Source organism: Haemaphysalis longicornis, unplaced genomic scaffold (genome assembly GCF_048455015.1).
Source record: "Haemaphysalis longicornis isolate Haplotype H1 unplaced genomic scaffold, Haemaphysalis longicornis Haplotype H1 scaffold_12, whole genome shotgun sequence".
Lineage (NCBI taxonomy): Eukaryota > Metazoa > Arthropoda > Arachnida > Ixodida > Ixodidae > Haemaphysalis > Haemaphysalis longicornis.
This window is the reverse complement of record NW_027526225.1, coordinates 45,846,220-45,871,015: the sequence shown is the minus strand read 5'-3', so window position 1 is coordinate 45,871,015 and position 24,796 is coordinate 45,846,220. Positions and strand designations below refer to the sequence as shown.

At 46.5% G+C, this 24,796-nt stretch overlaps 1 protein-coding gene across 1 annotated transcript in view; it reads left to right on the top strand.

Moving 5' to 3' along the window:
- Nucleotides 1-2,064: 2,064 nt before the first annotated feature.
- Nucleotides 2,065-24,796, top strand: part of LOC144162588 (uncharacterized) — a 33,990-nt gene continuing 11,258 nt past the window's right edge. The window contains exons 1-3 of the mRNA XM_077693186.1: nucleotides 2,065-2,969; nucleotides 10,638-11,008; nucleotides 18,078-18,152. Coding sequence (XP_077549312.1) covers nucleotides 2,804-2,969; nucleotides 10,638-11,008; nucleotides 18,078-18,152 — 612 coding nt within the window. The 5' untranslated portion in view covers nucleotides 2,065-2,803. The remainder of the gene's footprint in view (nucleotides 2,970-10,637; nucleotides 11,009-18,077; nucleotides 18,153-24,796) is intronic.

The following is a 24,796-nucleotide window of genomic DNA, read 5'->3' as shown; positions in this document are numbered from 1 at the left end:
CAGCGCCGTCACTCACTTCACGCCACATTGAAGGTTCGGTCAACCGCTCTGGTCGAGCAGCTCATCTTCTAGCGCGGCCATGGGTATGCCGCGCTTGGTTCGCTCAGCGGAACAGTAGGCTGCCATTGAAGAACAGAAGAATGGTCTACCATAATGTATACCAAACATTTGCGTTCGCGTAAAGCTTTACAAAATAAAAAAGTTTCGCTTTGGTCGATTGCTGGCTTTGCGTTTTCATTTCGGTCATTGCGTTGTGATTTTGCAGAAGCGTTTTTGTTTGCGTTTTGCGGTCATTGCGCTTCTATTTTGGCCGTGTTCGTTTTCATTGACGCCGAGCTGCGCGTGCATGCCGGTTCGCGGAGGAAAGCAGTTCGTTAATTTCTTTAGGCGGACAAAAGCGACCAAAAGCGGACAAAGCCAAAAAAAAAAAAAAAAAGAAAGTGCAGCGTTGCCTCTGTTAAAACACATTTTGTGTTCATTGTTACGCCGATGGCAAGTTCCTACTGTAAAAATTGTATTTTTTGCCCTGTATAGGTAAATCTTCAATGTTATTGTTTGTATACTGATGTTATGTACTATATCATCTGTTTCAAGTTATGCTTTCCTGATCCCCTCTATGTAATGCCCTTCGGGGTCTTTAGGGTATGCAAATAAATAAATCAACGAATAAATAAATAAGTAAAATATTTAACAATTTTCAGATTTTGCGCTACAGTGACGTAATATGGGCAGGGGTGATGTAATATGGGCCATAAATAAAAACATAGGTGTCAGTGTGTTACCGCACGTTAGCATTCCAGTGATACAATAAAACAGAGCCAGGGGCTTCACTACAATCGTCCAGTCATGGCTCTTGGGGGTGGCTTAGGCTGATGGTGCAATCTCACAAACAAGATTCTGCGACGCCATAGAGGAATCACCGGAAAGTACCGGGGATTCGCCACTGCTTTGCCTGTTTTCTTCAACGTCTAGGATATATGTTTGAAGTTTGCGGTGAAATTGGTGTCGTTGTTATTGGGACAAAGCAGTTTTTTTTAACGAACAGGAATTGCATTTTGTCTTCATGGCCCCTTTAAAGAAAATCTTAGAAGAAGAACCCGACCAAATGTATCTGCTGCGATGAACAAAGCCCAGGTTCCTTTTCAGAGCTGGCGAGAACTAGTACGGCTTTCGCGGGTTTTGAAGCACGAAGGAAATACAAAGTGCATTATTTTAACCCTGTTTCAGGACTCCTTGAGGCTGGGGTAGGGTTGAAGGTGCAACTGATGGGAGGGAGAAACCCTACTTCGGAACAAACTGCACGCTCCTGGCAAAAGCGAACGGAGTCGCGAGAAAAATACAGCGTTTGTGGGGCCGAAATTGAACCCCCGACCTCTCGGGACACAGCACGCCGGATGGAAAAGTCCGCACAGCCGTCTGGCGCAATGCAGACACGGCAACTCGGAGTGTACACTCAGAGAGGTAAAGTTATAAGAATATCGTGACGCATGCGCGAACGGTTTTCGCTGGTTCCAGGCACTCATAAAACTCTGCATTGAACGATTGACAGGCTATGCATGTCCCACGCAATATGGTGTGGGAAAGGAATGATTCTTTTAGCTGCGCAGGCAGCTAGGTTACGCAATGCTTCCAATAGTGCTCCCAGAAGTGGATAAAGAAAAAGAAGGGGAAAGGTCTTGTTGATGCGCCTGGGACAAACTTCGAGTAAACACATTCTCTGCAGGACCTAACCCATGAACTGAACACGTGCAAAAAAGTCACATCAATTTCCACCGTGCCACTTCCGCATCGGAACCAACGCGAGGGTAAAACGCATCCAGGTGATAAGGAAGTGACGGCCCGGCGCTATCGCTTGTTCTCCCCTCACATTCGTTCCCTCGTAATCTCTACTGGCTTTTTTTTTGTCGTTGCTTGTGCCTGTACGCCGGGGAGCAAAGGCGGTACGTAACTAAACACCGCCTCATTGATTGGCTCGTAGCGACTTGGCGTCGGCCACTCGCGAGCTGTCCGCAAAAACGAAGGCGATCTTTCCCCCTCCCCACGCCCGTGCCCATTTAAAGGGCGATATCTTTGCGTATAGTCCGTATCCCCGACACGAACTCTCGAACGCTTCGGTACTGGGAATCTGCCTTCAGGAAACTTGCTCCGGCTTGTGCCGATGCAACCTGTCCGTCTGTTGCACTCGTTGATTTCAGTGAGCTTCTCTTTTAAGGTAATTTTCCTTCGAGACGGCCGCTAAACTCGAGTTGAACCTGTTATCGATGGAAGAAGCGACGATCAGATGATATAGGCCTCTGTGATTCTTTGTGAGCGACAAAGCGTGTGGCGGACCAAGATCCTTTTTCCAGGAGCACCGCAAGAACCAAAGTCCACCCTGTTACCGCGCTTCGAGAGAATATCTATGGATAGGGAAACATCGATGACGTCGAACAGGAGGTGACTCCCTCGACTTCGTCACGCAGATCTCGTTACCGTGTCTGTTTTCGGAGAAGAAACATCTGTCCACTGACCCATCCACGGTGGTTGTTGACAGCGAAGAACGTTAGGACAAGAACAGGGAGAGGCGATCGATTTCTACTCCAGCAAAGGTAATTCTTGGGCACCTCTAACAGAGAACTAATAAAAGCAGGAAGGGAAAGAGGAGTGAGGTATCAGTTAAAATAACATTATTATATATTGTGCACGCAATCATCCCTTGTTTTGAACCACGTTTCAAGATCTGGTAGTAGCCGTGACCGGAGCTTGGAATTACCGCTGAAGTCCATTTGGTGCGCAAGTAAAGACTTACAGCAAATCTGCCGCGATGGAGGAGTTGTTCAATTTGGACTTCGACGCCGCCGATGAGTGCTCGTGGAAGCTGTGGGACGGTTTAATCGAACAGGAGCCGTGCTATTTCGACGGCATCCTAGAACTGGACGTTTCCGACCTCGGACTGTGTAATGTGTCCTCCTCGGACGACGCCTCCTTTGGTGAGTCACAAGCACGCTGCTTGCAACCTTTTGCTCTTCACACCTTTTTCAGGTAAAAGAAGCCACAAATGCTGTTGAAAGAGTGAACATTCGGGTTGATGCTGATGTAGAATTGGGTCTGTGTTAATTGACACGGGGCCATGGAGGTAAATAACAAAAAGACAACGTCGCCCCGATACGAATGACGACTATTGTAACACAAGCTCGAAAGAAATAATCTAAATACTAAGGGAAAACAGATAGAGTAGTGACCACTCACCAGTCACTTGCTCACGCAGCTTTATGACGTCACGCGGACTTGTTTGTGCTGGCACCGACGAAGGTCACCGCCAAGAAAAATGACTGAGATTGTAGTTATGCTTGTTCACATCATTTGAATGCTAGCATAATGATGCCACACTCATCACTCTGTTTTTAGTATACCTCTATTGCATCATGTTGTGCGAAGTTCAAAAGTTTAACGTTTCCTATCTGTTTGGGTAAAGGACACATGGGCGCTACATTTGTCAGCTATGCAGGAACCGAGTTTTCCGAATCGATGGGATTCATTTTGAAACGACGCGGAATGGGGGAGCAAATGTATGTATTTTAACACGAAAGTGTTTTATGCCGGGGTACACAAACCTCACCGACGTCATGTCAGTCACGGAAATGGCATCACCTGAAAAAGTTCTATTGGCGCGGCGGCGTTAGGATTCCAGCCCACGATCCGTCTGGCCGCAACGGGAGCTATTGGCGGTGAGCGCGACCACTGGCGGCGCTGCGAAACGCGCCTCCGTGACGTCGGCTTAGGGATTCTCGCATTTGTTGTCTGCTTCACTCGGACTCGCTCTCTTTGTTGTTTCTTTGCGCTCGGTTGACGTCTGATGCGTGTCCGCACCAGATTTTGCGTGTGCGTAAGTTTTTATCGTAATAATAGACTTCAAATCGCATACACTAGCTTAAAGCGTGAGTTAAAGTATAGTTTTGGATACCGCTACGCAAGAAACATTGCCGGTTTCGTCCCATTTCTTGCGAAGCCGGTCCTGTGCTGAGCGCGAAGAGTCAGAGCTAAGCGTCAGCTTCTATATTAAGCAATATTTCGAATAAAGGGAACAGCCGGCTGCTAGTAACAGACTACAGCGAAAATGCAAGACCAAAACAAATTACAGACCTTCGGGGCTGTCGGCTTTGGCAGAAGGCATTACGATTACAGGTGATCTTATGTAAAATAAAACAGTTTTTGCAACCTTCCCAAACGCTCGAAAGTATTGTATCACATCACTTTACGTTGTCATGGCATGAAAATATGCCGACATACACTAAATGCTGCAAAAAGTGTAGGTTGAGTTCCAAATAACCCACCTTGTATATAGGCGCATGCTGGTTTTATACCAGGCTTCTCACCAGTATGAAGGTTTATTGATCGAAACGAGTTACATCTACGGTAAAGATGTAAGGCTATGTTTGTTCAGACTTGGTGGGATATTTCGGTACATTTCCCACAGCCGTATCTTCCCAATATTCAGATATGCGTTACAGGAAAACTGCACGCGGGAGGAGCAGAAGAAGGAGGAGGAGAATACCATATTTAACAGTAAAATCGAGCTGGTTAGTGGACCGGGTCCTCATTACAGGACAAGACAGTAAGAGTAATTTTTTTAAATTCATAGAACGCCATCCCCAGTAGACCAAGATTTGTTCTTTACGCCTGGATGTGTTGGAAAACATTAAAGAGCTGCTTGGAAATATATATTGGTTTTGATTCTTGTAATATATGCAGGTATACTATTTATTGCGTTAATTAGCGGGTATATCAAGCCTTCGACACCGTAATCATGTTATAATTGTTCCGGTTGAGTCAGTTCGTTAGAATAGCGGTGGTTACGATAGAAATTCGGGGCACAAAAGCCACCTTCGAGTTCTGTTGACAACGTTGTCTGTGGCGCGATCGCGGTGGAGTAGCACAAACCTTCTCATTGTATTTGCATGTGAATAAATAACTTACGCTGTGGATACGCTCTTTCTTTCACGCGGCCATAACGAAAGTCAATTTGTGAAAAAGGGAATGTATGCCATACAGCCTGAACAAAATATCCACACGATCTTTGTAAGCCCCAACAACATCCTCAAAGCTACTAATAATGCGTTTGTGACGGCGCATAAACATTAATGCGTTGGGCACAGAAAAAAAAATCATCTGATGCAAGTCAACAGCAACGAAAGAAATAGCACACAGCCGCTTTATTTCCTGCTGTGTGATGTGCGTGTTGGGGCCCTCTGCTTGATACGTATTATTAGACTATTGAGCCTTCATAAGAGCATCTCCAAAAATACTGTACGGAAGCCTACGTATTTTGAATACTTATGGAGGAGCTCTGAGCGCTGAATCAGGCAAATAAGCTAGAAAGGACGAGTTACACACGATCTTCTGACCGATGCTCTGAAGAAAGTTGTTCTCTCTCTTCTGGTGTGTTGCAAACTTCTGGGGGATACAGATTGAAATTATTCAAAGTTGTCAGAAGTTAGAAAAATAACTGAATTACTAGAAACGCGTTTTTAATGCACTAAAACATCAAAGCTGGCGGTTTCAGCACAGGGAATGCTTCCCTTACAAGCAGAGTGTAGCAGACGACAGCGGCGCGAGTCCCTAAGCCGACGTCAGAGCCAGGGGGCGCCACTCAAACATCTCACCGCCAATAGGAAAGTGGCAGTGCGTATAAACTATTCGGGAAATAGTGAATTCAGCCCATGCGTGCAGGGCTGGGAAGTAGGCTGCTATGCTGTAGGAGTGAGTATTTCTGAAATCTCAATCGCAACCTTCTTTGCTCTACCTTCGTTGTACTCCCCATCTCGTCATCGATAAACAGTTTCACCTCTCGCTCCTCGTCGTCCAAGTGAAGGCACCTCACACGCAAGGAGCTCGCCACTACGACGCATGGCGGCTGGTGTGGAAAACATTTATTATAGCTCTGGTTTGCATGGTTGGTCGGCACTCCACCGGGTTGTTTTTTGGCATGTGCTCCCTGCGGGCTTGAGAAGGGGTGGTGCCCTCGTTGCAGGGCTCCAACGCCTCTGCTGTGTTGTCTGCCCGCTGCACCCGGCCCATCTAGTTTTCGCACTGGCTGCTGGCCAGGTTATTTCTCCCATTACGTGTTCATCTGTTAGCGCTAGGCTCTCGTTACTGAAGCCATTAAATAACACGCTCGGCAACGAGTTATGTTAAGGAGGAAACGTCATTCGGCTCCGGACATCAATTAACTGGTCAGTCTTCAACGTTTTTGGGGTACCTCACCGAACATGGTTTGTGGCCGATAAACGAGACTGGATACCAAGGGCTGTAGCGTCATGGTAACGTCACTATGTAGTAGCTCCGTATGGTAGTCAATAGCCTTCGAGCAGCTCAAACGGCAAGGCGCGAGGAACGTAAGATGAACCACAGCCGCTTGCTGTATTTTCTTAGGGGTCAGTGAACATGACCGTACAGAGCAGGTGGCTCTAACAGTGATCGATAATAGCTTTTATGTGAAACTAGGACAACCACGGTTTACAAAGAGAAAGAGGAATGGAAGTTGCCGTGCTCTGTTGTAAAGGGTAGAGCTCACTGATACCGACCACCTGTAAAAAAGTCACAGGTCTCAGAAGGGGAGGGCACTTTCAGGGCAGTGCTGCGGTGTCTACGCGTCGCATGAAGTACAGTTCCCTCGTTAACTCTAGATCGTAAAATCCGCTGAAACTTTCGAGATAAGCGCAGTTTCGAGCTAAGCGGAATGGCGGAAATTCGTGACCAGGTCACTGAAATAAGAGCTAGCCCGGGGTAAAAAAAAAGCCCCACTGCACAGGGGACTGCCGCCGTAATAGAGGCAAAAAAATCGCACGAAGAACGAACTTTTATTATTGCGAAAGAAACAACTGCATGATGCTCGCGCGTTTAGCGTTCACATCCAGATGAGTCCCAGAAAAGAGTTATAGCGCTGCTCAGTGCATCACAGCTATTGTTGGTCACCACCACTGAATTCTATTTTGTTGGGAAGCAGGCGCAGCATGTTTCTTGTTTATGCCGTTAGGCCCTTCTCTAGGATCCACGTTGTCCGCACGATCAGCTACGTCGTCCAAAGCTGCCTCCACGCTGTAGGCGTCAAATAGCATTCCAGTAACGCGGACATCGGCCTCGTGCAGCGCGTACTCCGCGTAAATTTGCCGCTCACGGCCGCGTTCGGCGCGTAGCTGGAAGCTAAGCGTTCGAAAGAAGGCCGGATCATCTGCCTGCAGCAGACTTTGCCTTGTTCCCTCTCGGTCGACATTTGGAGATATCCGTAATTCACTGAAAAGACGTGTCGATATGGAAGGGGGACAAATATACAAGGCGCGTATGGGAGGTAAATGCACGGGGAGAACAAGTTTCGACTTAACCGATATTTTCAGATATCCGAGGTCGAGCTAACGAGGAGTCGCAGTATATAGCCACTCAGTTGCATAAACTAAATTCGGAATGCAGGCAAAACTCGCCAAGGAATGGTCCTGTATGTGGCTCATTTACGAACTTGGTAAACGATGATAGAGGCAGACAACGCGGGGCGCCTTTTATTACGCTCGCTCTCTTTAAAGAAAAAAAAAAAGTGGTGCTGATGTGGCAGGCGCAGCTAAACTCATATGGAAAAAAAATCGCGCATCGCCACGAAGTGAATCATGACGAGTGGGCGAAGCACCGGGGGTCGTTCTTACCGTAAATCACGCGTGGCATTGCCCACTCGCACATGTAAATGAGTGACAACGCGTGTGTACAGTATACATAATTCCAATGCAATCGAATCCGGTACAATTCAATTTAATTCAACCCAATCCAAATCCAATCCAATCCAACCCAACGCTCCTCGAGCATGCGCAACACATAAGGTGCTTCGTCCCTAAAACTGTAACATGTGGCACAGAGTGAATTTCGAGGTGATTATTTTCCGAAGCGCTGATAGGTATCTGCTCGCAGGTACTAACATCTCACATCAACAGCAACTAACATCAATGTTAGTTACTGTTTCCAAAGACAGTCGTCATACAACACGGTCATACAATATGATTACAGGAGGTGGTGTTGTCAAATCGAAGCTTTCTTGGTATCACTGATGAAGGTGTCGTAACCAAAACGCACTGCAGTAAATCTAACGTTACACCATGGGATGGCACTCGATGACAATTGTGATGATCGTGATGATGAAACTAGAAAAAAACACGTCCCGAGGTCGGAATCGAATTTGGGTCTCTCGCGTTATGAAGCCGTCGTCTATTCGATTTCTCCATTCCGATATGCTGGGCGATGGGTGGCGGGGGCACTCAGCTGTCCTGTGAGGGATTCGTCTGGTGGAGTCTGAGTTTGAACGTAGAGTCGCAGGTAGTGTGAACGGATCGTTGACGCTTTGACTTGGGCATTTCGCCATTCGATTTTCGTACGTAAGAAAGCTTCGCGTTTCAACCATGCTCGTCGTTAGACGGAGGAGCTTTGAAGTTTTGTCGCAACACTTTGACCCATGAACAAACATTTATAAATACGTTACCTCCGTTGTAAGGAGAAAATGACATGTCGTTGAACCACACGAGCCTAGGGGTCAGGATTCCGCGTCCCATTCCGCTGCATTGCGCACCATAAATAAGGATCCCCAAGAAAGATAATGCCGTGCTGTTCTGCTCCATACTATCTAGTCATCTGTCACTGTCTTTCAGGAAGCATATTTGTAATTCCGCACACCATTCTGGGCATCCTGTCAGCGAACAGTTCGTCATCCTCCTTATGGCAAGGTGCGGGTCATGGCACTAGTATACTGATGGCACAACGCAGTATTGTGCCATCTTTTAGGGCACCAGATTTACACGACACGGAAGGAATGCCAGCTTGCAGCAATGGTGAGCTATGGCTTTCTCCAAAGACATAATTCGGTTAACGTTTGTTCGACTTTGGGCACACTATAACTGAGCCTACTTGGGGTGCCGAAAGGACATATCATCTATCCTTGCTGGTTTTTCATCGTCCTAACCGGGCTTCACCGAGTGCTCGACTCCGTTTTTTAAATCACGGTCTTCTCTGGCTATGTGAAAAAATCTAGGACATAGAAGGCGGATGACGGGTTTTAGGAGGAAAAAACTGTTTGGGCAAGGAGGGTGGTCATAAGGCCTCTGGCTTACTGGTATTCTAAAAGGTAAACAAGTGCGAAGGAAAGGACGTTACGAGAAAGCAAATAAAAGGCTTCGCTTGCATCTACTGTACACCCAGGCCCTCCACTGTGATTAACTTTAAATGGCAAGCTCATCAGCTGATGCATCAGATTATGAGCATCAGGGGTACGATATTACTCCGAACACTGCGTTGACGCCACAGAACAGTTATAGAAAGATTTTGTGTCATACATTACTACCGCATAAAAAGGATATATCAACATACTATAGTATTCATTCACGCCATTTACCCAACTCGATACTCCGCCACCTGTAATTTCTGTCCTTCTCCTGGAACCCTATATCATCAGGTATGGGAGGGTCAAATAACCCCGCACCTCCCTCCCAACCCCACCCCATCCTTGGGCAGTAGATGGCTTGCCTGACTAGCCCGGACCTCAGGATCCGGCAAGACCTGGTGACGAGGGCCCGGACAGCCAGCCGCAGCCAGGGTATCCTGGACTAAGGATGCCCTCCACCGGGCGGGCGCCCTAACTTCTGCGCCTCATGCTCGCAAATGAAGATTTATCAATCAATCAATCAAGCAAGCACAAAAGCCATGTGCTGAGTCAAGGTTCGGTCTTACACCGCTAGAAGGTGGGTCCTGCGCTCACAATGGGGGGTAATCCGACCAAGTAGATTTGCTCCAGCACAAAAAACTAAAAAAAATTAAGACTTCCCCTGTACAGAATAACAATAAAGCTATTGTATGATTGCAGTAAACAAGATGCCTTAACCGATAGTGCGAGCTATCGCTCCGATTTCCGGAAGAACGCTAGCATCGAAAATGCCGAGCCGACCGCCGTCATTGTCGGAAGTGGATGACTGATTTTGCAATTTCGATCGAGTCACCATATAAACGGATTTGGCCAAGAATGGATGATGGTTTATTTTGCATGTTTTTTGCATTAAAAAACAATGGGAATATGTTGCAAACTGCATGCCAATGTGAGATGAAGATGTAGCGCTTCAACCTTGTCCGTGTTGTCCTTGTTGTAAACAGGAGTTGAACGCATCCGCCCACTGCTCCGATGGCAGCCAAAGCAGCCCCACTAACGCCTATACTTTACTGAGGGCAAGTGCTGAGCCCAAGATTAAGGCTAAATTTATTTTCTATTTTAGGTTTTATCCTTCAACCTGTGCGCTAGCATTACTGCATTTGTTGTGGAGGAGACAGGGAGCGTACACTCTATACTCTTCGCCATATTAGGAAGCATTTTACGTTCACAATAAATTATCTCTGTGGGAACATTTCTTGTACATTGTCTGAGGTGTGCGAAGAGATCCCAGCAATTGGCAAGTGTAAACAGTCGGCGCACTCACGCATGCGCACAGCACGTTTCCGCCCTATATACGCACACACAGCTCTTAACTCTACAGCCGCCGGACAGGTTAGCGCGACTGACTTTTCGCTATGCCGTAACTCTCTAATAGGTCGTACAGAATGTCAGCGGTTGACGGTTGACACTGTCCTCATGAACGCAGGCACGCCTTCCCTGGTCGACGGACCACCCGTGCTAACCAGCGATTGCTGCGAGGAGCAGTTGCAGACGGCTCTGCTTGAGACCGGCGCAGACGAAGGGGCGGACGAACACGACGCGGAAGTAGCCACTGGCGGCGATCCTCCCGCAGCGTCCACAGCCAGAGCACAATCCAAAGCCACTTCCCGAAACGCGGCCCGGGAGCGTAGCCGGGTGCGGAGCCTCCGCAGCGCCTTCCAGGCCCTCCAGAGCTCTCTCCCGTCGGTGCCACCGGACACGAAGTTGTCCAAGTTGGACATCCTTGTCCTGGCGTCCAACTACATCGCCCACCTTGGGGCGCTGCTCTCGGACGACGAACAGCAAAGCAGCGACGACGTGAGTGCGGGAAAACGTCATGGGGAAGGGTAAATAGAGAAATAAGGCTCTCCCTTTAGGGCACATGCACTCACACACGCCCAGAAACCATTGCAACCGTCATGTAAAGAGAACTTTTTTGATAGAAGAGACATATACAAGGTTTGCGGCAATAACTGAGCTCTATTAAGCATTTTTCGTACATAGCCTGCTAGATTTTTAGCAGGGCCACTTTTATGAATGTGTCAATTTAAAGTAACTAGCGGTAACACCCGGCGATGTCCGGGTGGGAGAAAATAGAAATGACACTGATGGGTATAACATGGGCTGAGGTATTTCTTACTTGTCACAATTAGTTCACCGCGGAGCTGTAAAGAATTAGGAACTCCTGCGCGGTGTGAATACACGGGTTCCCACAGGAGACGTGTGGCTAAGGGAAACGGCTGGAACTTGGGCTTTATTTGAACTATCCCGAAACAAATTGGACCAAGATGGTGTTGTCAAAAGCCTACTAACTCATAGGCAGTTTTTTTCTGGTAGGTTAGAAGAATACACATCAGTCACAGTTTCATAACAAATAACATGGGTTCCTACAGGAGACGTGTGGTTGCAGAAATAGCCAGCAGATGGCGAGCGATATGCTACGCGGGATAATTGAAGTTAATTCCACTTCAAGCAGGGTGTAATTTAAAAAACTCCGATTGCCTCGTTATAGGATTGTTCGGATAGAATCCTGGAATTGGTATGTGGACAATTTTATGGCCAGCATTTCTTAGTGAAAAGAATTGGATATATCAACAGGTCTAATAGCTATAGAGAAATCCGCGGAGACAGGCAGTTTGCCAAAAATCCTGCTCCTGTCTACTTCATGGCTGTTATGAAAAAATCTTTTCAAACAGTTTTTACGTATTTCTGTTGGTTACCTATATCAACAAAGATTAGTTCGATATCTCAACGGGCCTGCGATAAAAAAAATGTGGAAAAGGTTTTAGCGGTTTTTACTCTCTCACGGTTAAAGACATATTAGTAGAACATTAGTAGTGTTAAGGACATATTAGGATAAATTAAGAAGAAATGAGCGTGGGCAGAGTGTATAATGTGAAGGCAAGATAACCGTTGGTCATTAAGGGTAACAGAGTGGATCTCTAGAGAAGGCAACCGTTGCAGGGGGCGGCAGAACGTTAGGAGGGCAGATGAGATCAAGAAGTTTGCGGGGATAAATTGGTCGCAGTTAGTACAGGACCCGCATAATTAGATAATAATGGGAGAGGCCTTTGCCCTGCAGTGGGCCTAGACAGGCTGATGATGACTCTCTCAGGGGTGCAACTGTTTTCAAAAAATCAAGAAATATTGAACCCTGACTACATAATAGGCACGTGCCCCTCAAATTCGAAGTTTCTACACCTAGCAGTTTGGCTGCGCATTGACGCCACTTGTTAGGCTTTTTCGGTTCGTCAGGGCTCCAATTTGGAAAAAATCATTCTCGCCTCTTCAGCGGCGTCACAGGGCGAAATCGTTAAAATTGGTTTTGTGCATTTGCATGGGTAACATTTATCAGCAGAAACCAACCGGGTGTACGAAGCAGTGAAACATACATGGGGGGATTTTTTAAGATACATAATTTGCTCCAAAATGCAGAATGGCGATATTAGTGTACCTTGGTTAGGGAAAAACCGTAAGACTACTTTTTAGAGATTCTTACGGGGTAAATATATCTACAAAAGTACTTCGATATCTCAATAAGCGAGAAAATCATAAATTTCGGGGAAACAATTTCCCGCTTTTCCTTTGTAAGAGACGCAATATCCAAAAATCCCATCTGAGTGACCCCCAACGCTATGAGAGGAATATAAACTACTGATGTTTCATGTCTCGAGGTCCGGCTAAAAACTTGGCTAGAGAGAGACTGGGCTACAGAGAACTAGGCCCGGCTAGGTTTCGGCTGGGCGTTGATGAATCAGTGGTTCAGTCGGGCTCTTTATTTGATAGGTATATGTATCTCCTGTTTTCAAATACCGCAGAAAGCATAAGTGCGCTGGTTTCTAAGCAATCGATTCAAATTGGGGTTTAACCATTGAGAGAAAAGTTGGCTGGGACTAACTGTTTCCTCACGATAATACATGTAATTATCCCCTCCCAATTAAAGATTAGTCTCTGCTCCCAAATGAAAAAAATGTTTCTGGTATATTACAAAGAATCGGTCAATGCGGTTTCTTGTATTACCAGAGACAAGGTTAACTGCAACTTTTACGTTTGCTCCCCGGGAAGCTTCGCCCACGACGCAACCCAAAGTACACTGTGGGGATAGTACACTTTTATTGTATGCAAGGGAACTGAAAGCATAATTTCTTCAGATATCTTTTTAGACAGATATCTTCGCACTTTTCTATATCGCTGAAGGAACATGTACAGTCTTTGTCAAAATTTTCTAGGTTATGCCGAAAGCACATAGGCCACAATAAATTAAAAGTACAAACTTACCTCTCCAGCAAGGATGAAACGTTTCATGTAAGAAAGCTGGGCAGAAAAAAAAACTTATTTTCTCACAGTCGCAAAACAATTTGGTCTCAGCTAGACGTTAAGCTTTAGCTTTGATTTCTTTGTGAGTCAGTGACATTTGTCGTGGCCTAGAAAATTTTGACAAATACTTTACCTTGCTATGTAAATGCATAGAGGTGGCGAGTACTTACACAATTTCACGCCAATGTGGACACTCTAAATAGCACAATTGTAGTGGCAACTTATCGCCTGTAGTGAAGGTTAGGCCGTCTGCTTTGTGACGTTTAAACATTTAGGCGCGAATTGCAAACTGAACCTTCTTACGCCGTAATCGACAAGGCATAAAATGTCTGCAAATTGGATGTTTGTGTGTGGCTAAATCCATTTCGCCAGCTCTAAATGTTCTTAAATGTGGTGTTCCGCCCTTTAACACCCTAACCATCTAAAATAGGCGAAATGGGTGAACATGGGGGCTCAATTCCTATCCACACCGGTTTTCCCAGCTTCCAATGTCCGTAGTTTATTCTCCCTAAACATCTTAAAGAAGCGTAAAAGGGTGAAAATGAATTTTTGTAGGGCGGCAGTGCTCGATTCTCCAGCTTTCAAAGCCATTACAGTAATCCGCCTTTGTATTCCTCAATTGGAGTAAGAGGCTCATTTTATGGCAGCCACAGTAATTGTTCAAGATTTCAATAACCTTATTTCTAGCTTCAGCGTCGGGCGTCTGGTTAGTGAAATGGTGTTAAAACATAACCCTTGGCAAGGAACTTAAAAGTCATTAAAGGGGTCCTGAAATGCCTTCCGCCGATGCATGGATGTACATGTAACCAAATAAAGCAATGTATTAGCAATCTCCTCCTGCAAGAATTTTGTTAAAGCGATGAGTATTAGCTGAGAAATCGTAAATCAAAAACCGCGAATTATCGTCACGCCGTATTTCCTCCTCCTTTCAACTGTTTCTTCGCTGTTGGCCTCCCCTCCCATGATTCTCCGCTCCTCAGCGGTGACGTACTTCCGCTATTGCGCTCCCACAGACTGCCGTCTGCTACGGGACAGCTCTTTCGGCTTTTTCATCTCTGTAGACACCATGGACACAGGCTGGAAAAGCGAACGAATGATCTGGCCGCATGTGTGCGGCCTGGCCTTGCCCTTTCGCGGTGTACGTAGCTGAAGTTGGTATCGGCGGCGAACTCGCAGCCGCGTGGGGAGAATCGTGCGCTCGTTCCCTTTGGTGCACCGCGCACTGTTTATCCAAAAAGCGCGGTCTCAGATGTGGCCCCGCTGGTGCCGGGTGTTATTTTGCGGTGGTTGTAATTCCTACTACCGGCGGCATGTGAAAAAAGACATTTTCAACCGAAACAGAACCCGTGCACAAAACGCGCCGGATCGGATCGCTTTATCAGCGGCGATGAACGTGAAGGCGAAGAGCAAACCAACGCTGCACTCGATCAGCGAGAACCCGTGTTCTGACAAGCTGCACCCATGTGTTGCATTCAACACTGACGGGAAAGCGTTTGTTTGCACTTGTTTGGATAGTCGTAAAATGTCCAAACACTCCGGCACTCCGCTAGCAGATCAGCCGGCGAGACATTTCGGAAAACATTTGACAGATGGCGCCGTATGCATTAGTGTGTCGCTACGCAAAACTGATGAGACGCTCTACTAAAACTCCCATCGCGGTGTCACGTAGCGGGACGCAAAAATTTAGCGTTTAGCGTATGCAAAGGCCACAAACGCTGTACTAAAACTCTATTAGCAGCAAAATAGCGTGCGTATGTGAAACCGCTTGCGTTTACAAAGCTGCACGCCGAGCGCGTACGTTTCAAACCTAGTGACATCGTTTAAATACACTGGCAAGCACAGTGTAACGTAGTCAGATATCAACCGTATGCTCAGGCGACAAGCAAGAGCTTGTTTTATGTGGGGCGGAGATTGCGCATAAAGGCTCGTTCGCACTTGCGACGAAAGCGAGTGAGAGCGGCAGGAATTCCGTCGCTTTGTCGCGCGACGATCGTTTTTGTCGAATGGTCGGGACAAATTTTGGTTGCGCGACAGAATTCCCGTCGCTTTCGCTCGCTTTCGTCGCAAGCGGGACTGGAAAGTTCTGCCGCTGCCGTCTGCTACGCAGCTCGGAGGTAACCGCGCGATCTGCTCGGGCCGGATGAACGCGCACACTCCCGCACGGCAGCGCCCCAAGCGGCAGACGACCGCGTACATCTCTCCAGGCGCCCGCCTGGAGCCCGCCCTCGGCACACTAGCCAGTATATTTCAGGCACTATAATGGAGGAAAGATTTTTTGCTTCCGATGAACCTAGTTCTTTGCCCCTGTGTTTTTAAATACGTGAAGTGGTTAGCACGTCGTCCTCACGCAGCTCTGTATCGTCGTAGCATGGCTGATTGTCCGAACGAAGCTTGCAGCTAAGCCAATGCAGCGACCGAAGCTGTGTGTGTGTGTGTGTGTGCATCGCCTCCTGTGTGTTGTGGACGCGTTCGTTTCGCGATGAAATGCGACATTGTACTTCTGCGGGTGGATAGTGCTTCCCATGGTCTGGATTATCTTTCTCGAACGACGTACCACTCAACCTCGCATGGGGTATGTGCAGTGTGCCTGGCTAAAAGCCTTATCGCTTGCGCGCCAGAGTTGTGACTTGCTGCTCGTCCCCGCAAACCGGGTGTGAGGTGAGTGCCGTATTTACGACGGGCAGGAGGAGGCAACTCATCGTCTGTCAATCGCGGTTCAGACTTGCAACGCATGTTGTGACGTTGCGTTCGTTCGAAACGCATCTCTGGATTGTTTTGAAGTTGAATAAAATGTACGCGTCAAACCCGGGCATTCGGCTCAGGGCGTTCTCTGCGATTGCACCAAAGAAGTGCCACGGGACTTTCTTTATGGTACGTACTCACGTAAGATAAAATCCACGTCGTGTTATGGCCGTGTTGCATTCAATACAAACGGTTAAGCGTTTGTTTACACTTGTTTCGTTTGTCGTAAAATGTCAAAGCACTCCGGCACTCCGCTGGCAGATCAGCCGGCGAGCCGACGCTGAGCAGACGACTCATCTCTTTGCCGGAAGTCCGTGAAAAAGCCGCCCAATAGCAGGATGTCTAGCTCATGACGAACATCTGGGAATCGATGATGTAGACATGTGAAGATGGTGGCGTCCAAAAACACGAAGGAAAGGGTGAGAAAAAAGCGACAAACTTTGCAACAAAAGTGTGAGCTTTCCGCTGCGCGTAAAAGAGTAATACTTGGCACAGGTGACGTTGGCGACCCAATCTAGCGATTGCGCTAGTTCATTTAGTGTGCTCAAAATGCCTTTCAGGGCCCCTTTAAGGTTCAAGATATACTATAGGTGCCCTGGGAAACCTTCAGTAACGTACCTTTTCTTCCTACGTAGTATGCAAGCTTCAGGTGAAGTGATGCTAAGTTTAGAGCTGAGGTTTAATTAGGATGATCCCTTTCCCGGTGGAATATTTTCCCGCAATTCGTTTGTGTTGCATGACACATCAAACTTAAGTTTCAAAGAAACGAGTTCTAGACATGGATCACGCGATTAGCGACAATTTCCGAAGACACCGTGTTGACTTTCTGTTTCTAAGTATTATATGTGGTATGCAGTGACCCCAGTTGGCTGTTTGTGCTTGTCTTGCTCACGCCACTCAACACTTCGGTGCTCATTTTGCAACGACTTCGGCGAGGTAAACGCTGATGTCGTACTTTTGATTTGCCACCAAAGCGTACCAAATATCGCGACCAAAATGTTTGTGGCGATGCAACGAGCACAGTACTGTTGATTGTTCACGGTGAATGCCTGTAGGAAATGCTAGGTAGGCCGTCAATTTCACATACATTCATTGAAAAATGGGTTCCCTTACAGGTTTACATTAATTTCAAACTAACGAAAGTAACTTATTGATGTTGTTGAGGGTGAGTAAGGTGTCCGCGGACGTTGTTTCTCAGGTGAGTTGGTTATGAGCATTTTATTACACGGACCAAGTGTTGGGTGAGCTTGCCATAACTAGACCTTCATTGCAACACGTTGTTAGGAATGGAGTGAGTTCAGAAAAAGGAATACCAGTTTGAGATGAGGTCAGAGACAGGAATGTCCTTTACCTATATCTGCCTTTTACACGTAGTTGTATCACAACATTGTATAAGTGCACATTGTATATGTATCTTTTTTCGGTTTAAATGAATAAACTAAAAACTTCAATCAAATCTAAAGGTGCATGAAGCTGAAACTAAGTGTCAAGTATATTGGCAATGAAGAACGAGAACTTGTTATTACAATTTCACTTCGGGGGCTTGAATGGTAAGTGGATACTGACATGGGTTCGTAATGAAAGCCCCGAGTCGAACAGAGCACCAAGTTCTGCTTATCAGTAAAAGTTATTTTCTCCGTTTCAAGGTTTCAGTTAATCGAATCTCGGAATGCTGCGGCCTCATGAAGGCATCGGTCTGCTATATTCATGTGAGACTAAGCTAGCTTGCACCTATTTTGCTATATTCTGTAAATAGTAAAGGCTTACTGTTTATATAAACACTGCGGTGATTGATCGATGTGCCGATTTGCTCGTGGCTTTGTTGCAGAGTTCTTCTACAGACGAGTCGCCGGGAAGCGGGATCGAATCTGCTAGCAGTCGAAGCTACTTACACCCTGTCAAGGTAAGGATTTCGCGCTCGAAGTGGTGGGCGGTGATTGGGAGATGGCGGTTCGGACTGTTGGGTTTTGAAAATTGAAAGATAAAAAAAATTCCCCGGCGACTGCTATACTCCATGACGCGAAATTTGTGTGCAGCGCCAACTGCAGTCTGCTCAATCACGGCGCATATCTGCGGCGGCTCGGGAAGTGATCGGCGCGCGCTACGCTGCCGCTATCTCGCAGCGGGTCACCGCCGCCGGCGAGCACGTTGTTGCAAATCGTGTTTGAACCTCTCGCGCAAATGTCACCCGGTTCGAATGAGCGCTAACGGAGCAGCGTGGGTGAAGTGCGAGGGGTAGGGCGCCGGCTCAGCCGGCAGCCAATGGCCAGCAGGCGGAGACAAAGCAGACGACAGGGGAGCGAGCGAAGAGCAGAGTTACTGGATATACAGTGAAACCCGTTTATAGCGAACTGCAATATGCACCGCGATTAGTTCGATATATCAATAGTTCGATATAGCCGAACCCGCCTATAACGAGCTTATTGTTACGAGTTTGCAATCAGCTAGAGCCTCCCCCCGCCCCCCTCCTTCCCTCACCAACTCTGCCATCCGTGTATGCACAAACGAACACAGTACAGTAGCCATTACCATATAAAATAATCCATTTATTGCAAGTAATAAAGCTACTTTCCGCCTTAACTGCCCAAGTTGCAAAAAAAAAAAAAGCGGTGATTTTTGTTTTCACTTTCGTTTTGGCGGCTTCAACTAGCATAGCATTCTCTACACGAAACATTGTTTGCACCAGTTCGGGTCCGTGTCCTCAAAAATCTAAGAAGCAGTGGCGGAGCACATCGACCGCCGAAAGCGCTTCATTATAAGCGTCGGACGGATTTCACTGGCGACATCATCGGGAACGTTGGCGAGCTCTTCCCACAGTTCACCGATGCTGCTATCTTGGTCTGCACTCACTGACTGGGCGGGTTCCGTCGCGAGTCCCACGCGTCGGAAACAGTTACGGAAAGTATTGGGCATCACGTCATTTCATGCGAGGCGCAATGTCTCAGTCGCGGCTCTTGCTTCGTGGTCGCGGCCAATCCACATCTCAATCGCCGCTCCGAGATCATGCATTTCGGCGGCCATTCTAGGCGCCCAAAGTTCGATATATCGGATGTGAACTTCGTTATAAGGAATATGTTTCCCATGTATTTCCATAACTGAAATATTTTTGTTCGATGTATAGCATAATTCGCTCTATCCGGGTTCGTTATAGCCGGGTTTGACTGTATACCAGTTGCGAAACTCCGCTTCAGAATCCGGGCGGCGCTAGCACCCCTGCTCTGTGGAAGCTGAGGGGCAAGCCGACGCTCGAGGCACCTGGGAGACAAAAACTGAACTTCGCTAAAATATTATTAGTAAAAATTTTTAAAAAATTAGAATACATTAATTAGGTGAAATTTACTAGCGTTCTAGCGGCTTTTTTATGACTTACGGTATCAGCCGCAAGCACTTGAGTACTATTTCAACGTTCTGCCGACAGACGACAGGCTAGTCAACTTGCCCCGTACTTTCCCCGGCGCAGGGGGGCAACCAAAGACCGGCTTTTGGTACATGGGGCCTATGGGGAGTTTCGCAACTGTACATATTGAGTAACTTTGAGCGAAGGGGGAGGGTGCAGCGCACACGCAAGGAATACAATAAAAAAACGGCGGCCTCCGAAACTGGCGTTTCCGGCTTCACTCTCTCCTAAGGGCCTCTCCTAAACTTCATTTCCTCTATGCGGGTTGCAGTTGCTGTTCATAGAAATGTATCAACGCGAGATTCCGATCCCATGTGTGCATAGAGATAATATACTGTGTACAAGCCCCCCCCCCCCCCCCCCCTCTCCCCTCCTTTCCGGTGAGCACCTTGCGCCATCTACTGGTCTGCTTGGAAAACTCCTTCTATTCAGAGCAAGTGCTCAAAGAATCGACCTTGGTTCGATGCTCAGCAGCGCCAGGGAGCTTGGCAGACCCGTGATTTTCCTTTGTTGTAAAATGTATTCTTGGCTCAGTTTTACACAATCTTTTTGAAGCGAAATCTTTGTTAGTGGGACCGATGGCGTCCTGTCAAACGACTGATGCATTAGACCCGTAGGTCGACCGAAAAGCTCCGATAAGGTCTCTGTACACACGGCATGCGCGTGAAACCTGGGCTGCAATTGTATGAGGCGGCCCTTGACGCAAACGGAACGGTTACTTGAAAATCGCGAAAAAGAAACGGTTCTAGATAAGACAATCGCTCGTAGATGCGTTTACTTAGTGTAAGAAGAATTGCGGCAGGTGGCTTCGTTCTTCATTGGCGATTTGGGTTTCCGCAGGTTTGTAGATCGATTGGACGCACTTTCATCGAAGCGAAGGCTTTGACGCACTTTTGCCACAGTTTTTATGCGAGAAAATGTTCGCCCTTTTCTCAACTTTCTTTAGGAAGGGATGCTAAATTTTATTTTAGGTAAGTGTGGTTTGGTGTCTTCTAACTCCGTTTGGGACCTGGCGTGGCGTGCATGAACCCGTTTAATTAATTAACCTTCTGCATTTCACCCCAAGTGCCCGGAATGTCAGCTGTACTAACATGCATCTCCCTCGATGGGTAACGTTCGAGTTCACGGAGAAAGCGGCTCGTGCGGGAGCGCGACCCGGTCGAACCGCTCGGCGCGCAGATTGTATCGGCTTTCGAATTACCCATGTCGGACTGCAATCGACCGTGGCGCCGCAAGCACCTAGATTAAGCGGGTGCGTCGTGCGTCGGCCGAGCGAGAGAGAAGTGTTTTGATCGAGAGAAAACGAACGCATTTTTTTTTTAAGTAATCTTTCGTCGTCTATCATCGCAAACAGGCCGCATTGATTGTGATGACGTCCTCTGAAAGCGATCGAAACACCAGCGTCTGTGTCTGTCTGCGTCCGTCTAGCATGCCAGTATCTCCTAGATGGAAATAATGCCTGAATATATCTCCCTCGCACCGTCTTATCCGCGCTATTCAATTGGCTTCGTACGCCCCATTTTAGCCCTACGGTAGTAGTCTCTCTAACGTTTTCAAAACTTGGTCACTAACATAATCAGGATGACACTGTAGTATACCTCCTTCTCTAGGAAGCGTTAGTGTGGCGTGCTTGCCGCTTTGCACGCAACGGCAAACCGTAATGAATTCAGCTCTGTCGTTGTCAGCAAAACATGTCGTTGTACCATTGTTGCTACCTGAATTGTTCAACAGAAACCTGGAAATTATAAACTGCCATAATGAAATAAATTTCGGGATCAATTTCGGCGGAAATGAATTTCGGAATGAATTTCGGCGGAAATGAATTTCGTCTCGTCAGAGTGAGTTGATTTTAGCGCTAACGATAAAGTCCTCGTTTTCCCTTATGTTTGTATTTACACATACGTAACAGACAAAACTTCGGACAAGGTAGCGGTACTGCGTTAGCGTTGGTAGCAAGGTGCAAACGTTTGGACAAGAAGACATGCCTTCGTTAGGGCCAATAACACGGAAGCACACTCACGCATAAACTTAGAGCAGTAAATAGCCGATGCGCACCGCGACATTATACACCGTGCCTAGATCATTCATGACTGACAAAGCAAATGTTAGATAAAAAAATCAGTAAAAAGAAATTTTCTCAACTTTGCTATGTTTTTCGAATCCGAAATGTACGAGGCCAGAAGCGCGTTAGTTGAAATAGTCAGACCACGGAGCAAGATGAGTCAGACTTCCCTTGTTGGCACTGCGCAGGGAAAGGCGCTGGGAATAATGCGCGAAGTTTATAACGAACGTTGTAAATTAGGAACGTGGGCTGGCATAATTTACGCTCACTTTAAATGCTTGCGATCATCTGCGCACACACTAAGAGATGTTGACTTCGTTCCTACCACGCCCACGTCAATTGGTTATCTCAGGTTGAACCTCCCACTCGAAATTGATTCTCTTGGTCCAAGATACAGTGCCCAACTCTTAACTGTTTATACATCCATGCATCCCAATGTAGGTCACGTCTCAATCGAACCACATTCGTTCACTTTAGGGCCCCGACAACCTGTGATGGGTATTATGATGGGGTTTTTTCACAAGAAGAACAGAAGTAGAGCAGTTCTTAGACGAGTGGGTGATAAATTATGTCGTTTTTATATCTCCCTTTCTCCTTTCCTTTTTCCTCAAAAAAGCGCGAGTGCAATGTTACTCTACTGCAATATTACACGAAAAACTAGAGAGAGATCAAAAGCGAGCTGCTCGGTTTGTAACCACTAATTATAATTTTAGTGTCCGGAGCTCACGAATTGTAACAGTCATGGATGCAAGTCGTTGCACCAGAGAAGAAAACTGCTAAGGTTGAAATTTCTACACAACTTTTACAATAACCAAACCGGAATAGATAAACTTTTGTATTTAAAAGAGCCACACTATGTATCCGCACGAAGGGATAATGCACGAAAGATTAGAGAATTCCAGTGTCGCATTAATGTGTTCAAACATTAATTTTTTCCTAACACTATTAGTGACTGAAATAACCTCCCAAACGAAGGGTTTCTTGCCAAGAATTTTGCTGAGGCTTTAAAGGATGCTATATAATTTTCTTTCCAGATTTTATTCGCCTCATGTATTGTTGTTTAATTAAGAGTTTTAATTGTTATTTGTCTCACACTGACAAATTTATGTACTGTATGCTGTTCGAAATAACCCTCCCCCTACAATAATGCCCTACGGGCGCAGTAGAAACGGGTGATAAATAAATTCACCGACCTCCACGCGAGCCGCCACTTGGGAACCTCGGTGATAAATAAACAAACAAATAAATAAATAAATAAATAAATAAATAAATAAATAAATAAATAAATAAATAAATAAATAAATAAATAAATAAATAAATAAATAAATAAATAAATAAATAAATAAATAAAATAACGGGAGTTGCCTAGAGCTTTCTACGCGCGCGGCGTGGTCGAAATACGACTTTGTTCATTGCAAAAGAAATAGCCTCTGCTAGCTCATTCAGCTCCATCCAAGCGACGAGAGACGTTTTTTACCGAGAAACCACGAGAAATATTAAACAACTTCAAACTTTGACGCTACAGCGTCCTAATGTGGGTCAGCAAGTTAGCATTCAAGTAATGCGGTCAGACGAAAGTAGAGGCCCCACTATAAACGCCCAGTCCTGTTTCTTCGCTCTGGCTTAGATCGGCGGCAACTAAACGCACACACAAGATTCTGTGACGTCATAGAAAAGCCGCTGGAAAGTGGCTGGGCGCTCGCCACTGCTTCATTTGCTTTCCCTAATAACGCCATTATTTTTTTCTGAAATTTGCGATAACATTGGTGCCATAGCTATAATGACAAAGTATTCTTTTTAAGGAAACCAACGTGTATTTTGTATTCACTGCCCCTTAAACAAAGAAAGGGCATTGTCGGCGTGGAGCGCAGTTTTAGGCGTGCGTTGCGTTGGGGGTAGTCACGAAGGGTCGCCCGATGTTTGATTGGCATTGCTGAGTTCGCTGTTATTTGGTTGTTCTTCGTTGGTGCTGAACTTGTGTTTGAGGAAACGCCTTTGCATGCCCGCATGAGAAAGAGAGAATAGGTCACATGACTGTTTGTACACACACCTACGATTGATTATTGTCGTATCCAATGAGTGGCCTAAATTGGGTTAATCGATAGGCCTTCCTTGCTATCTGCTGTGACATTCCTTTTGGGGGCGGAGTTTTGTAAGAAAACTGAGGCGTTTGGTGTTTTGGAAGAGACATGGAAGCCCCGCTGGATGCGGGCACTGCTCGACGCCTTTTCTCTGATCTATGCTATCAGTTGCAAATACTCCGTGTAAATAAATTGTAGCGAAGTCCTCATTTACCTTCCTTCCAACGCCCGGGCTCTTCTCCTGCTCCGACTTAAAAAGATAAGATAAGAGGATTACCGGACGGCCATCCCCGACAGGTAACCTCTTCAATGTTGGGGCACATTCAGCAGCGGGTGGTCTTCTTAAATACGTTTTGTGCTGACGCTCCCTACACTTCCCATATAGTTCATAAATGTACCTGCAGACCTCAAGGACGGCATCATTGCCCTTATTGCAATCTGAACGTTAAATCTAATTTACACCAATCCATTTGGTCATGCGTATACTTCCAGGAGCATTGAACGCAGCTCCTATTCCGTCACACCCCGTTAACCTTCTTTGAAATACCAGACAATACAGGCTGCGGTGAGCATCTTTCGAAGCTGGCTAACTTGGCAATTAAGAGTAGTCTGGCGCGGGTTGCCTGGCAGGGCGACCTCTAGTCTGTCACACTGAGAAACTGTCAAGTGCGACTAAGAACTGGAACTGATCGTACTTGGTATCCCCCTTCCATCACAACCCCAACCACCCGCTCATTGGCTTCGGCCTTCCTGTCAAGTTAAAGCTGCAACTAACTCTTCGATCATCGGTCGACCGATCATTAGCCGTCACATAATTCAATTTAAGCTCATGGCTTGCTGGGCTGACGTCAGTTTTTCATCATGTAAGTCCTCACCGGTACAACGAAATGTGTGTTATACAATTCTTTACCACGGAGGTACCCATACCTGTGAGTGGTTGCAGATGGAGTCTCTGACCACTGTAATTCTACGCGAGACTTCCTTTTTGTAGTTTTCATGGGCGCTGA